Source organism: Propithecus coquereli, unplaced genomic scaffold (assembly GCF_000956105.1).
Source record: "Propithecus coquereli isolate 6110/MARCELLA unplaced genomic scaffold, Pcoq_1.0 Scaffold62, whole genome shotgun sequence".
Taxonomy (NCBI): Eukaryota; Metazoa; Chordata; class Mammalia; order Primates; family Indriidae; genus Propithecus; species Propithecus coquereli.
Window position 1 is genome coordinate 1,903,570 of NW_012152174.1, and position 16,797 is coordinate 1,920,366.

At 35.0% G+C, this 16,797-nt stretch overlaps 1 protein-coding gene across 3 annotated transcripts in view; it reads left to right on the forward strand.

Annotated features, from left to right (window-relative positions):
* The window catches only part of DCP2 (decapping mRNA 2), a 42,530-nt gene extending 27,678 nt beyond the window's left edge, over positions 1-14,852 (forward strand). Inside the window, exons 5-11 of one of the 3 annotated variants that reach the window (XM_012659522.1) lie at positions 4,170-4,322; positions 4,448-4,560; positions 4,930-5,040; positions 5,511-5,646; positions 8,566-8,676; positions 11,075-11,126; positions 13,593-14,852. In XM_012659522.1, coding sequence (XP_012514976.1) covers positions 4,170-4,322; positions 4,448-4,560; positions 4,930-5,040; positions 5,511-5,646; positions 8,566-8,676; positions 11,075-11,126; positions 13,593-13,756 — 840 coding nt within the window. In that variant the 3' untranslated portion in view covers positions 13,757-14,852. The remainder of the gene's footprint in view (positions 1-4,169; positions 4,323-4,447; positions 4,561-4,929; positions 5,041-5,510; positions 5,647-8,565; positions 8,677-11,074; positions 11,127-13,592) is intronic. The other 2 variants (XM_012659524.1, XM_012659523.1) reach the window with 2 other exon arrangements.
* The last annotated feature ends 1,945 nt before the right edge of the window (positions 14,853-16,797 follow it).

A 16,797-nucleotide genomic window follows, 5' to 3' on the forward strand; every position in this document is an offset into this window, starting at 1 on the left:
TGGGGTTTTTTCCTTTAAATTCTTTTATTGTTTTGTTTTAATTTTTTTAGAAACGAGGTCTCACTCTCCCCCAGGCTGGAGTGCAGTGGCCCGATGATAGCTCACCATAGCCTTGAAATCTTGTGTGCAAGTGATCCTCCTGCCTCAGCTTCCCTAGTAGCTAAGACATGCACCACCACACCCATCTAATTTTTTAATTTTTTTGTAGAGATGGGATCTTGTTGGTCTAGGCTGGTCATGAACAAGGTTGGTTTTAAAGACAGAAAAGGATGGAGGAAAGCAGAAACAGAAAACACAGATTGGTCTTTTCAGTTACTTTCACTGTGAAGGTTAAAGCAAAGGGGACTTCCTTATGACCATTAAAACTGGACTATTTGGGGATTTGGCTGTTATCTCTCCTTCTCTTGTTTTCTTGAAGGTCAGATAAACAACTTACTAATAGTTTTGGTTTGGTGACATGGGACACATAGGACTTTAGCGTGAGTAACTCCATTTTGGTTTGGTCTGTTGGGGCCTAGTATAGGAGATCAGTCCAAACCATGGCTTCTTGTAAATTTTATTTAACAGGACAAAGATGTGGAAAATGTTTCCTAGATATTATTGAAGGTATAATAACCTCAGTGTATTTTTGTTGTCATTTGTTGTGAAACACCAAATGATACTTGGTAGTTCACTTGTAGTTTCAAGATTTCATACTGTGGCTTATTATTTGGCAAAACAACATGTTTTATTGTAATGAGGCCGTCTTCGGTATGATTTAATTCACAGAATTTGTACAGAGAAACTACTGGTTGGCTTAGTCCACCTCTTTCCATAGGCTTATAGGACAAATATTATAAACAATTTCATTGTCTCCCTGTGCCAGTTCTCTTTAGGTAACACTTCTTAAAAAACCTTTTACATGGGGATTTTTATTTGATAACATTTGAGAAATTAATGCTGTTCCATGTGCCAGAAAAATTAACTATATATTATACATAGTTAATAATACAATAATAGATTTGATTTACAGAAGGTATGATATTAAAATTTGTTTCTGGAGTCTGAACATGTAAGTCAGCTATTAAAACTTATTCCTGGTAGATATTTGATGAGAGTGAATGCCTAATTTTAGAGGCAAATCTATCTATGTCACTTTTAGGATTGAGAGGTGTTTTCCCTGTTATTTTTATTCTGGTTTTGGTTGTACAGTTTGAAGCTGCCTGGATTAGTGCTGATGGCCCTTTTCATTTTGCCTCATATTGTACCACTCCCTTTTACATGTAATTCTTTAGTTACAGCCATTTCCAGCTATCTAAATGGAATGCCGTTTTCTTGTTATTTATGTGGCAAACTCCTATTCATCTTTTAAGTCCTAGCTCCAGGTTGTCCAGCAGAATAAGATGCTGTCCATGACAGACTTCCAGAGGTGACCACCCCAACTCTCACACACCTTTACAAAAGGCTGAGTCAAGCACCCTCTTCCTACGTCTTAACACTTAAACATCAAATTACAATTAATTTTTTTTTTCTTTTTCAGACTGAACTCCTTAAAGGACAGTGCTTGCTTTATTTATTACTGAATTCACTGGCTAGGCACACAGTACATATCTGAATGAATGTACTAAAATGAACTAAGCATTTGGGTTACATATGACTTCATAAAAATTACATGAATAATGAGATAATTTCAAATAAAAGAGTAGGGAGAGTAATACAAAGACTAGACCCTGGTTAATGTTTTGCCATATTTACGTTATTACTTTTGATGTGTGTGTGTTTATGGTTTTTATTATTATTGCTAAATTATTTAAGAGTAAATTGCAGACAAAATGCCCCTTTATATTTAAATATATACTTCTGCATATCTTTTAAAAACAAAGAACTCTCTTAGGGTAATCAAAGTGTAATTATCAAATGCAGGAATGTAACATTGATGTGCTGTTATCTAATGGACAGTTCATATTCAGATATGCTATTTGTTCATTATGATCCTTTCTGCAGTTTCTCCCCAACACCCATCTAGGATCCTATCCAGGCTCATTTATTGCATTTGCATTTGTCCATTTAGTTGGTATGTCTTTCAGTCTCCTTTAATCTGCAACAGTTCCTCTATCCTTCAATACTTTTTTTTTTATCTAGTTAGATACTATTTGTAACACATAGATAATAGGCTCTGCCCACAAGGAATTTAGATTATGCAATTTACGTTTAGCATAGTTCCTAATTATTATACAGATTTATGTGACTAGCTACGTATACTTATTTCTGATAATGAGGTATTATTTAAAGAAGGAAGTAAAGAGATTATGTAAAAATAGAATTAAGAACCATATATAAATTACTTTTTAAACCTTTTTCTGTTGAAGCTAAAATACATAAAGTACACTAATCTTAACTAAACAGTTTATTCATTTTTATATGTGTATATACCTGTGAAACCACCACCCAGATCAAGATACAGAACATGGCCAGCACGGTGGCTCACACCTGTAATCCTAGCCTTTGGGTAGCCAAGGTGGGAGGATCACTTGAGGTCAGGAGTTCGAGACCAGCCTGAGCAAAAGCAAGACTCTACTAAAGTCTACTAAAAATAGGAAAAAAATTAGCCAGGCAACTAAAAACAGAGAAATTAGCCAGGCTTGGTGGTGCATACTTGCAGTCCCAGCCACTTGGAAGGCTGAGGCAGGAGGATCACTTGAGCCCAGGAGTTTGAGGTTGCTGTGAGCTAGGCTGGCGCCACAGCACTCTAGCCCAGGCAATAGATACAGAACACTTATAGCACCTTAGAAGAGTCCTGCCTGCCACTTCCCAGTCAATACCCACTTTTTCCACACTTACTGAAGGGACTCATTATTTTGCCTTTTGTTATCATCGATTAGTTTTGCTTGTTCTTGAGCTTTGTATAAATAAAATTTTGCAGTTGTGACTTTTTTTGTTTGGTTTCTTTGGCTCAAAATAATGCCTGTGAGATTCATCTTGTTGCATGTATCCATAGTTGATTCTTTTTATTCTCTGTAATATTCCAGTGTACAAATATTGTAACTTTGTCCATTTTCTTATACATTGGATTGTATCCAGTTTTTGCTACTATGAATAAAGCTGCTGTGCCTATTTCTTGTATATGCCCTTTGAGGGAAGGAAACCCATATTTCTCTAAGACTGGGCTTGCTGAGTAATAGGGAGGCTACTGCCAATAGTTTTCCAAGTAGTTGTACCAATTTACATTCCCAACAGCAATGAATGGATCCTGGCCTACATACTAAATTGTCAATCTAAAAAATTTTTAGCTACTTTAGTGGGAATGTAATGGTTTATCATTGTGGTTTTAACTTCCATTTTCCTGAAGTTTAATGATGTTGCGCACCTTGTCATGTTTGTTCTTAATGGCCATTCGAATGAATATCCCCTTTTATTAAGTACCCATTTATATATTACCCATTTTTTAAAAGCTGAGTTACTTGTCTTATTGATATGCATATGTGTATATATATGAATTTTTAATATATATTGGATATGAGTGAATTGTGTCTTTATGTTTTCCCTTTGACTCTTTTAATGGTGTCTTTAATGAAGAGAAGCAATTTCATATATCGATATGTAAACTTTTAGGTAAACTATTCTTTATTGTTACACCTATAAATCTAATAACCCATTAAGATTGATTTATTAATCAAAAATGTTTTTAAGCTCTCTCTAAAGCAGTAGATTAGACCTTAGTTTCAAAGAAGAAAAACCAAAGCATCTGGACTTTTGCTTTAATGGGAATGCTCAGACAGCTTGCATGAATTATAAGATAAATCCATGTGACTGATGGTTTAATTACATCATTTTCTATATATAAGTGTTAAGATTTGGGAAGGTGGGAAACCATGAAACCTCTTTCACTGAGCATTCAGAATTTTATTCCAGGAAAGGTTATATGTATAGTTTTGGTATGTTTGAATGTCAGTGGACTGTTTCTGTGTATACCCAAAGTACCAGATGTGGATATAGAGAAATGTAGGACACAAGAACTTTCTTTTTTTCAATATCACATTTATACTTCTGTACCCATTCTGCCATTTCCAGAAGTAGTAAATACAAATAATGTCTCCCCTTTTCTGAATTTTTGTCTTCGAAATGAATTTTAATGAACTGGAGGTCTAACAGCTAAAAGTGAAAATTCCATCCACATTTGTTATTTCCAGGTCTTTGAAGAAACTGGTTTTGATATCAAAGACTATATTTGTAAGGATGATTACATTGAACTTCGAATCAATGACCAGCTTGCTCGTTTGTACATTATTCCAGGAATTCCGAAAGACACAAAATTTAACCCGAAAACCAGGAGAGAAATTCGGGTATGTAACAATTGGTAGTATTTTCAGGTTGCTGGATAGCATCCTAATTGAATGAAGTAGGGAATTTCTTTTAGAAACTCCTTCATAATAATTAACTAAATAAATTATTTTCTTTTGTGTTTCAGAATATTGAGTGGTTCTCCATTGAGAAATTGCCTTGTCATAGAAATGATATGACCCCAAAATCCAAACTTGGTTTGGCACCTAACAAATTTTTTATGGCCATTCCCTTTATCAGGTATGTTCATATTTCTTTAAAAATAACCTTCATGATTCTGGTAGTTTCTTTCCATGGCCAGATTTTAAAAGTGAATTCTTTTTTTTTGTTTTGTTTTTGTTTTTTGAGACAGTGTCTCACTCTGTTACCTGGGCTAGAGTGTAGTCATATCATTATACCTCACTGCAGCCTCAAACTCCTGAGCTCAGACTATCCTGCTGCCTCAGCCTCCTAGAGTAGCTGGGACTACAGGCACATACCACCACACCTGGCTAATTTTTCTGTTTTTTATAGAGACGGAGTCTCATTGGGTTGCACAGGCTAGTCTCATACTCCTGGCCTCAAGCCATCCTTCCACCTTGGCCTAAAAGTGAATTCTTATTTCCATAGACCATTAAGGGACTGGCTTTCTCGAAGATTTGGAGATTCCTCAGACAGTGACAATGGATTTTCCTCAGCTGGTAGCACACCAGCTAAACCTTACACTGTGGAAAAATTGAGGTAAAGAAATACATTTATGGAATTATTGAATATATTGAATTGAATATATTGAATATAATCGAATATATTGAATTCTGACTTCCTGATAGTTTTTTTTTAATATGGTAGCATTTTGCTTCTAAAGTTTGCAGAGGTATAGGATTCCTTTTTATAGTTACTATTTCGTTATTGGTCTCACAGGCAATAGAAGATTTTTAAAAGATGTAAAAGGTTAATTGCAGTTGGAAAGGAGCTTCAGGCACATTTTAAAATAGTATACTCAAGAGGATACCAACTTTTCAGGTGGAGAGATAGAACACTAGGAAAAGAAAAACTTTTGTGTGTTCACAGTGTTATTATACTTCTCTGTTCTCATAGACAGCTTTAGAGATAAGGGAATTTGTAAAGACGGTTGGTTGGGATATTGAGGTCTGTTTTTGTGCAGGGGAAGATGATGGATGCTGATTTTTATTTTTAAAATCTTGATATAGTCGAACCAAATTCCGCCACAGTCAGCAGTTATTTCCTGATGGTTCTCCTGGTGACCAGTGGGTAAAGCACAGGCAGCCACTGCAGCAAAAGCCATATAATAATCATTCTGAAATGTCTGACCTTTTAAAAGCAAAGGTGAGTGATGTACAATTAAAATTTTTCAGAAATTTAGATCATTTGGCTTTGAAATCATTCTAAATTGAGGCATTGCATATTAAGTTACAGAGCTCTGAATTGTTGATCAGAGGCTGCTGTGTTCCTTACTTGTGATTTGAAACAGGGCTGAGACTCTTAATATTTATAGCTTCGGTATAAATCCAGTAAAGTAAGTAATAGGAGTTAATATCTGACTTTGATGTACATGCTGCCAGTGAAAGGTTCTCTTAAAAACAAGTCATGAGGGAAATATCTTCCAGTTTAAGATAAATAAGATCTATTGGCTTTTGTTTGGGAAAAAATTAACAGTGTATTGTAAAATTTTATTTTCATTATTCCAATATATGGTTATATCACAATTTATTTATCCAATCCACTTTTAATAGACGTTTTGCTTGTTTCCAGTTTGGAGCTTTAACAGTGCTGCTATTTTCGATACATGTCTTTTGATGAACGTACACAATTCTTTTATGTAACTAAAAGTAACTAAAAGTAGAATTATTGGATCATTGGATAGGTCTGTGTTATTGAGTATATACTTGGAACTAATTTTCTCAAGTAATTTATATGCCCAGCAAAATACATGAGAGTTCTAATTGTCCCGCATCCTTACTAATACTTGGTATTATCTGTCCTTTTTAACTGTCCATTTGGGGACCACTCTTATTTTTTATTTTCATTTTTCTTTTTAAAAATACACCGGGTTTGTGAAAATTTAAAACTTTTGTGCTTCAGAGGACACTATCAAAAGAGTAAAAAGCAGCTTACAAAAGGGGGGAAATATTTGCAAATCATATATGATAAGGGATTAATATCTAAAATATGTGAAGAACTCCTAGAACTCAGTAACAACAACAACAACAAAAACTCAATGAAAGTATGGGCAAAGGACTTGGATAGTTCTCCAAAGAAGTTATGCAAATGGCCAATTAGTGTACAAAAAGATGCTCAACATTTTTATTTTTTTTTTACATAACTGTAGCACACAACAACATTATTAATCATTAGGGAAAAGCAAATCAGAACCACAATTAGATACCATTTCTTACGCATCAGGATGGCAATAATAAAAAAGAAAAAAAGCAGAAAATAACAAGAGTTGGGAAGAATGTGGAGAAATTGGAGCCCTTGTACATTCCTGATGGGAATGTAAAATGGTATAACTGTCTTGGAAAACAGCTTGAGGTTGCTTAAAAAGTTAAAATACAGAGTTACCATATGACTCAGCAATTCTCCTCCTAGGTATATATGCAAAGGAATTTAAAGCAGGGACTTCAACAGATAACTTGTATGTTAACATTCATAGCGGCATTATTGACGATACTCAGAGGTGGAAACAGCCCATATGCCTGGCAGCAGGTGAAGGGGTAAATAAACAAAGAGTGGTACATATGAACAATGGAATATTATTCAGCCTTTAAGAAATGAAATTCTGATAACATGCTACAAGTTGGTGAACCTAGAGGACATTATGCTAAGTGAAATAAGCTGGACACAAAAGGACAAATATTATATGATTCTACTTAGATGAGGTACCTAGATTAGACAAATTAATAGAGATACAAAGTAGACTAGAGATTACCAGAGGCTGGAGGGAAGGAAGGATAGGGAGTAATCGTTTATTGGGCACGAAGTTTAGGATGATGAAAAAAAGTTTGGGAAGCGATAGTGGTGATGGTTGTACAACACTGTGGTTGTTACTTAATGTCACTAAATTATACACTTAAAAGTGGTTGAAATGACAAATTTTATGTATATTGTACCACAATGAAATATAATAATAAATAGGCTGGGCACAGTGGCTCACATCTGTAATCCCAGCACTCTGGGAGACTGAGGCAGGAGGATTGCTTGAGCCCAGGAGTTTGAGACCAGCCTGGGTGACATAGCAAGACCCCATCTCTACAAAAAATAGAAAAATTAGCTGGATGTGGTGGCACATGCCTGTATTCCTAGCTACTGTGGAGGCTGAGGCAGGAGGATTGCCTGAGCCCAGGCATTGGAGGTGGCAGTGAGCTATGATTACACCACTGTATTACACCACTGTATTCTTCTAGTCTGGGCGACAGAGTGAAACCCTGTCTCTGAAAAGAAAGTTTATGTGTTTTAATTTAAACTTAGGGTTTTTTGGTGGAAAAATTATCTCACGTGAAAGCAGTTTGTTTATTTTTTAAATTTTTTTTAAGTTATAGTCTTGCTGTGTCGAATGCCACCACACCCAGCTAATTTTTAAATTTTTTGTAGAGAGGGTGTCCCATTAATGTTGCCCATGCTGGTCTTGAACTCCTAGCCTCAAGTGATCCTCTGCCTCCCAAAGTGCCGGGATTACAGGCATGAACCACCATGCCTGGTTTAAAGCAGTTTAATAGCAAGATATAAACAACTGCATGTTTAGGTTTTATGTCTAAATTTAGGAATAATGGCCCAAATTTTAAAAACACCAATCTTCATTATTTTGTAAAAAGTGATTATTCATTTGATAGTGCTTATTTGTTTATTAATAATTTAAAGCAGATTTTCAAGGTAGCAATTGATCACATTTGCTTCCTATTTCCTGCTCTAAGAGCTGTGGCCAGTGTGCCTCAGCATTCCCTCACAGAGAGGTTCCATTTATGTATTATAAACCAAACCTGTAAGCAGATAGAGGATAAGGCAACAGGCGTGGAAGATACTAGGGACCATTATGTTTGCTATTTCATACCTTTAGAGGAATCTTGCTTTGTGAAGCCCTATCTTCTATAAAAAAACATTGATATGGTGATTTACGAAAATTGGGCAAGGGGACAGAGGTTTGCTGAAAACTTGATTGAACCAGCTAAACATAGTCAGGGGATTGTATTCTTTTGTGCTATTACATTATACTATAGATTTATGTTTTATTTCTTATTGGAAAAACAGAATCAAAGTATGAGGGGAAATGGCAGAAAACAGTACCAAGACTCACCTAATCAAAAGAAAAGAACAAATGGGGTCCACAGCCAGCCAGCGAAGCAGCAGAATTCTTTGATGGTAAGAGTTAACAGCTCCTATGCTAAGTAGGCAGTTCACCCTTTTTAAGAGTGGAGCAAGGGCACTGTCAAGGCACGTTAATGTTACTTGCTTTGATCTTATTTTAGTTGACATATTGATAGGATTTTTATGGAGCTAAATTGTGCACTATTATATTCACACTAAAAATCTCTTTGGCGACTCTTAAATTACAGGTTTATAACATTGATTCAATTGCACATCCAATCTTCACTTTTTTTCCTTTTTAATTTTTTTTAGTAAAGACGGGTTGTTGCTCTTTCTCAGGCTGGTCTCGAACTCCTGAGCTCACGGGATCCTCCTGCCTCAGGCCTCCTAGAGTGCTAGGATTACAAGCATGAACCACCTCGCCCGGCCTAATCTTTGCTTTTTATGTGGCTATTTACATTTATTTTAATGTCACAAAAAAACAACATGTAGTCAAACCAGTTCTAGAGCAATTTTTTGGCTAATTGTTTTGTTTGTATTTTTCTAAATGTTCTATATTACCGTAATGAAGTTAAAAATTGGGAAAAGTTCATCATGTATTTTTTTTTAATTCAAGGTGATAGAGTTTAGAAGATTAAAAATAAACAAAACATCCATAGCCAGTGCCATTGTCATTAGACTAGGCCTGAAGACAAATAGTTGTGAACATTTTAAGGCATTTCCTTTCATTCTTTTATTTAGTTTGTGCTCCAGAAGGTAATTCATAACTAATGGTCTCCTCGCTTATCTTTTCTGTAAGTCCTGACTGATATCTCAATGTTACATTTTCTTACCGTAGCTTCACCTATTTTTCATTTCTTCAGTAGGGGGTGGTAATAGTAATTTCAAATTTTTAGCAAAAACATTTTACCTGAATTCCCTGAATGCTGTTTATTTAACTTGAGTTACAATGATTCAGTAAATCTATGTTGAAGATTGGTTTATTAGCAGACTACTTGCCTGTTACTGTTACTTCACTTTTCTCTGATTGAAGTAGTGATAAGAACAAAGGAGACAATAGATGATTTAAAAAGTTTTTAATAAAATTCAACATCAGTTGCTAACGAAAATGGGACAGATACTTTCTTATTGATAATACTGTACAAATGTTAATTCTCCACAAGTTAATCTATAAATTCAAGTTGCTACCAGTCAAAATCCTTGTATGTTTTTTGGAGGAACTTCACAAATGGCTCTCAAGTTTGTTTAGAAGAACTTAAATAGGTTTTTTTAAGTTTTTAAAAAAGAAAGTTAATGGAGAACAAATACATAAACAGTTTATATGAGAAAAAATAAAAGTGATAAACATGAAAAGTGTCAGTATGTGTAGTCAAAGAATGTAAATTAAGATGGGATATCACTTTTTCCCTTCAGATTGCAAAGATGAAAAGATTAATAATACCCAGTTGTATATTATTGAGTGTACGGAGAACACATAAAAATTACGAATTGGTACAACCTTCTGGAGAGGAGTTTAGCTATATCAAAATTCTAAAAAAGTGCTTACTGGCCAGGCTCACGCCTGTAATCCTATTACTTTGGGAGGCCGAGGCAGGAGGATCACTTGAGGCCAGGAGTTTGGGACCAGCCTGGGCAATATAGCAAGACCCCTGTTTACAAAAAAAAAAAAAGTCAGATATGGTAGTGTGGACTTGTAGTCCCAGCTACTGGGGAAGGCTGAGACAGGAGGATTGCTTGAGTCCAGGAATTCGAGGTTACAGTGAGCTGTGATTGGACCACTACACTCCAGCCTGGGTAACAGAGTAAGACCCTGTCTCTTAATAAAAACAACAACAGAAACACTTACTTTCCTAGAAGGGAAATTTAAAGAATATTCATCCCCTTACTATTTATATTAATGAAAAGATGGAAACAATGTAAATATCTAAGATGTAAATATCTAAGATGTTATTAACTGTAGAATCATAGATCTATACAGTAGACTACCATGAAATCAGTAAAAATGACTATGTAGGTTGTATTTATTGAAAACGGAATTTATTCACAATATATTAGATTTTAAAAGGTTATAGGATGATAGTATTTATCATAATTTCATTTAAAATTTATACAGTTATGTGAAAATATGTGAACATATACATATCTTCATGGAAAAAATGCTGGAAAGATACACACAGCAATGTTAATAGTAATTAGCTCAAGTTGAGAAAAGTAATGAATAATATTTTTCTTTTTCTGGTGTCTTTATAATGTGCATGTGATCAAGAGTTGAAAAATGTTTTAGTCATATAAACTAAATACAAAATTAAAAAAAAAAAAAGACATGGGATGCTGATTATATTCCTGGTTAAATTTTCTTCCTGAGAAATTTGATAATAAAGCTCCTGATTTTTAATATGTTAAATAACCAGAGATTGTGTGTGTGGGGTGTGTGTGTGTGTTTTTTTAATAGAAATGTGAAAAGAAACTTCATCCACGAAAACTTCAGGATAATTTTGAAACAGGCAAGTCACTTTCTTTTTAAAATCTCTGTGATTTAGTTGGGTTTTACCTAACTTTGATTTTAGTGGCATATATGATGAACTGTGGTAGTTAAGCAGGAAGAGTTGCCTATGTTCTGTAGAAAGAGTTCATATGTGTGAAGATGTCTAAATATGAAACTGGCTAAAATGAATTAAATGATTAAAAAATGAAATCATTTGCCTTTTGATTGTGCTGTTTGTTTTGTGAATATAAGACTCAGTGCAGTGCATGAATATTATAAATAAATAATTATTGGGCATTAGATGGAGAGTGGAAAGAACAAAGTATTGTAAGTGAGGAATCCTCATTCTCACATACATATAAAAGATGCACTAACTTCAGAAGGGGAACATGTTCCCCTGTTTGAAGGTAATGATGATCAGCTTTTATTTTATTTTATTTTATTTTTTTTTGAGACAGTCTCACTCTGTTGCCTGGGCTTAGAGTGCCATGGCGTCAGCCTAGCTCACAGCAACCTCAAACTCGTGGGCTCAAGTAATCCTACTGCCTCAGCCTCAAGTAGCTGGGATTACAGGCATGTGCCACCATGCCCGGCTAATTTTTTCTATATATTTTTAGCTGTCCAATTAATTTCTTTCTATTTTTGGTAGAGACGGGGTCTCGCTTTTGCTCAGGCTGGTCTCGAACTCCTGAGCTCAAACGATCCACCCGCCTCGGCCTCCCAGAGAGCTAGAATTACAGGCGTGAGCCACCGGGCCCGGCCGATGATCAGCTTTTAAAGGCAGTACTAAGGATACCTTTTTATTACAATGATGCTTGTAATTTCTCTTTCCTTAGTTATGAAAAGTGAGTGTATTGTCTGATTTGGAAAGTAATTCTAATGAATGTAGAAAGCTCTTTGGTAATACTGATTTAATAGGTGTCATTTGGAAGTGCAGTATACTATTGTTTCTTAGGTGTTATTTTTAATTGTATGAAATTTCTTGTGCAGTGATTTGCATTTATTTGCCATCTAAATTTTAGGCATTCATATAGAAAAGTCGAAGAAGTGAAAAGCAATGTTATATTCCTTCTCTATAATATTGTCTGTGATTTAAGTAAGATAAAAGCTATTTAAAAAGAGATGAAGATGCTTAAACCCTATTACGGAAAGTTAAAGTTAACTATGAATAATTAGGAACTATCATTAGAGTTTAGTTTGATGTAGTCCCACTCTTTTATTTTTGCTTTTGTTGCCTGTGCTTTTGTGTCATAGCCAAAAAAAAATCATTGCTAAGACCAATGTCCAGGAGCTTTTCCCCTGTGTTTTCTTCTGGGAGTGGTATGGTTTCAGGTCTAACATCGAAGTCTTAACCCATTTTGAGTGCATTTTTGTGTATGGTATAAGATAAGGATCCAGTTTTTTTTTTACATGTGGATATCCAGTTTTCTCAGCACCATTTATTGAAGAATCTATCCTTTACCCTCATTGGAGTTTAGTATAGAGAAGTTATGGGGGTAGAAGTCCTCTTAATAGGATTTTTTCTGGTCACCTTGGGTGTTGGGGACATGATAGGCTGATAGTTAAATCTAATTGTTGTGTATCTAGAAATCAGTTATTTAATGTTATTTAATCAGTTATTTAATGTTTAGGAACATTAAAAAAGGCACACACTATAACTCAGTATATCCAGCACAGTTGGGCATGATATGGATATATAAAACTGAGTTATCTTGAGAAAGAGGTATAAAAGGATTCTTATTCTGGGAGACCTCATTTCAGACTAATTTTCTGCCTCTGCCTCTTGAAGTGCATTCTAAACCTACTTTCCTGGTCAAGTTCTTGCTCTATTTAAAAGAAAAAAGCCCAGGTAAATTAGAGTTTTGGTGTACTATGATTTTGAAAATTTGGATTTTTCTTTGGTTGATATATTCCTGGAAGACTTACTAAGCTCCAGCTTTATTTTTCTAGAATTGTAATCTTTACAGTTCATACAGTGTAATTGTACTATTTATAATGCTTTTGTTTTGATCTCTGTCAAGAAGCTCCCATTATGTTAGCATAAAATTCAAGTATAAGAGGTAGATAAAGGCATGTCCATTTTTCAAAGCAAGGGGATGTCAAAAGTCTTAAACACAGATTAAAATTTTGAATGTTTGTGTGGAAATAGGCAATAATACAGGATGTCCCAGAAGTCTTCATACAAAGGAACAATGTTGTAAAATTTTGTAATGAATATTTTTATAAATAAAGGTATATTTAGCTACAATTTCTCATTTTCCCTGTGTATGGTGACTTTTGGGACACCCTGTAAATTAGAAATTCAGTTGAGCACCGATTTAGGGAAAGGAAAATACGTATCTTGGTGGTCCTACTTGGTGTTAAATTTAGAGTGTGGAAGGATAAATGTATACTCTGTATGAAGTCCTTTATAACAAAGGCAAAGGGCAGTATTTGATTCCTTAACTAAGATTACTGAGCTTATCTTTTTTAATTTTTTAAACAGATGCTGTTTATGACTTACCTTGCTCCGGTGAAGATCAGTTGCTAGAACATGCCGAGGGACAGTCTGTGACATGTAATGGACATTGCAAGTTCCCCTTTTCATCCAGAGCCTTTTTGAGTTTTAAGTTTGACCATAACGCTATAATGAAGATCTTGGACCTTTGATAGCAAATGTATTCTAGAAGTCCCAAGATCAGAGACCTGTTGCATTTTAGTGAGTGTCTCCTCAAGCCTTACCTTTCTCAGGTATTTTAAAGAAATACAGGGAGGCAATGTTTCTGAAGAGATTTTCTGTGCAGAAGAGAAAGTAGAAAGAACACATGAGTTTGCACTGTAAATGCAGTTATAACCTTTTATACAGATTTACCTTTTCAGTGTTTGGTATAAGTTTAAGTTGCTTTTTTTGAGGGCATTTATTCTGTGTGACTGTGGCTTTTATTTTATATTCTAGGCAACAAAATAGCATTTTGAGTTATCAAGTAGCCAAGTTAATGGGAATGCTCCGTCTACCCATTATAGTGATTGTAGTAATAGTTTACCTGTATTGAAATTTTTAGAAGAAACTTAAAATACCAATTATTAAATGAATGCAAGAGCTGAAGTGTCACAGATGTCAAGATTGCAGGTCATCTACTTTGATGGCATTTCGTGCATTTCTTTGCTTCTAACCACTGAGGCTCTCTGATCTTCTCTTTTTGGAGTTTTGTTGAAAGAAGTTATTTAGAGCCAGCTTCTGCAGTATAATGTTCACGTTCAAAACGAACTCTTAGCACTTGACAAGGACGAAGTCTGCAGTCCGGAGGGGCATTGAGTTGGTGGGGAGTTGACACTGTAGTTTTAAATTTCATGGCATGCAGTCAGTAGTAAACCTGTGAGACTGCTGGAGAGAGGGTAGCAGAGAGCATGGAGACTGGGACCCAGCAGCCATGTTGGGTCATATCTTTACCATCTTGCCTCTAACCCTTTAGTATTACACAATGATATTATTCTTGTGGAAATTTCTTCTATATTCTAGTTTTGTAAATATGTGTGGAAAACTGACATTATTAGGTTTTACTTTGCATCTCAGTGTTGATCGATGGAAACTGATGTTATATTAGGTTCCAATTTGCAATAGTAGCAGAGACTGACATGCTTTTATTAGCATGCTGAAGCCCCTGGATGATAGAATGGGAAGGGAGGGGTATGCAGTTTACCCAAGTACAAATAAAGCATTTCACTAGGTTACACATTGTGTATGTTACATGGAAGTAACATACATCACTCCTAGGAATGTATTTTGCTCCTTCAGGATTCTTAAATCCAAATAAGGATGGCAGTGCCCATTTTAAGAAGGATTTCGGCGATAATTGAGGACAATCACCAGGGCTTTAAAGGGGCTTCAGTGTTTTGGCTGCATCTGACCTCATTGAAGGTTTTTTTCGGGGGGGAGGGTGTTGAGAGAGAGTGTTTGTGTGTCAGGGGTGTATGCACACATGCATCTATCATATGAATTAAAAAAAATTTTTTTACAGTGGTATCCACAGAATATTTCTCTGCTTGTAAATGTTATTGCAGAAATCTTTATTCTGTATAGGTAGCTTATTTAATAAGGGTTGTGCTTAACCCTATGAGATTTTTTTAAAGGAAGGGCTTTTGTAAGGAATTCACTTGGTAACACTTTGCTTTAGCTTTTAATTAAGTGGCTTGATTTTAAAGGAGAAATTCTATTTATTAATGAAAGTGTCACCCTCTTGGTGCTAAGCAGGAGAATCCACAATTACCACAGTGTGTATCGAATTATGTTATTCAGAATCCTGCATCTTTTAATGTGACAAATTTGTGAATCCTTCTGTGACCTTTGATTTTTAATGCATTATATAATTGCGTTTGGAAGCTCTTACCGTTCTTTTCAGAAATTCGGCTGCTTTGCTTGGGTCTCCTTGAGCCATATGTATAGTTGGTCCCAGCATTCCAGATTTCTATTAAATTGTTAAGGGAGTGAAAACAGTTTGCCTGGCAGATGAATAATTTTCACTCGTTAACTGTCGTTTGGAAATCATTTAATTTTTGGTGTGTTTTGTATTGTTTTTTTTCTAAGTGAGTACTTTGGTCAGTCTTTCTGGTGCCTGCAGAGTTGGATTTTTCAGCTCTCGATACTGAAGTGTGAAAGAGATTAGAGTTAGTTACCAGAAGTATGGCCTCTAATGGTGTTGAGCCTTTCCAAGAACCAACAGATTATCTTTATGATTACAGTAGTTTAACTATGGTTAAATGTTATTGCTGTTGTGCTGCTTCATTTAATGCACTGTGGAACAAAATAAGGATATTGTTGGGATGCGATTATGATAACTTTAGACTTTTAGCTCTCTTGACAGTTTGCGGTTAAAAAATGTTAGAAGATGTCTGTTAAAGTTTATATGTATGATGTGACTTAACTATGCAGAAAATGTTTTAAGTTGGGTGTACCTTTTTTATGTACATCTACTGTATGTATTCCCTCAAACCTGTGTATTAGTTTCTCAGTGGGTACCTGAGAAAGGCCATGCTTAGCACAGAACTGGATTTCTCCTTTGAGAAATTTTAGCATGGTTTGAGGAAATCAAGTGATAAAGCAGTATGCTGAATATGCAATAATTTACTTCTACCGAGTGCTGCATTTTAAGAAGCTAGATGAGAAGAGTAGTTGTGTTGGCTTCATTATGTTTTATGCCTTTGAGAGAGAGAATAAGTCTTAGAATTCTCTTTTTAAATGTTCTTATGTTCCAACCTTTATATGTTCCAAAGTGCAGTGCACTGTGAATCTCTTATTTTTTAAAAACTTGTAGGTGCTTTTATGTATAACTCTAATGATTTATAAGATGCTATATGAATTGTTTTTGTACTTAACCATAGTAATCCAAAAGATAAGGGTACGGTTTACATGATTTTCACAAGCTTTTGTTAAGAAATAGCAAGTGAATGGTTTAGGATTTCAAACAGTGATACCCTCCTGAGACATGAGCATCTGAAGAGGTCTGAGAACCTAATAGAACTCTTTTAGCATGGATCAAGTTTGATTAAAGATGTTGGAAAACTAAGTTGGATTTTTGTATTCATGTAAAGGAAAGTCTCCCAATGCTGTCAAAGAAATTGTGGCCACTGCTTGCTGTTTTGAGCTTTGAATATTTTTCTATTAAGTATTGAGTTCTTAAGTACAGATAGTGAAGACTTATAACAAAATTAAT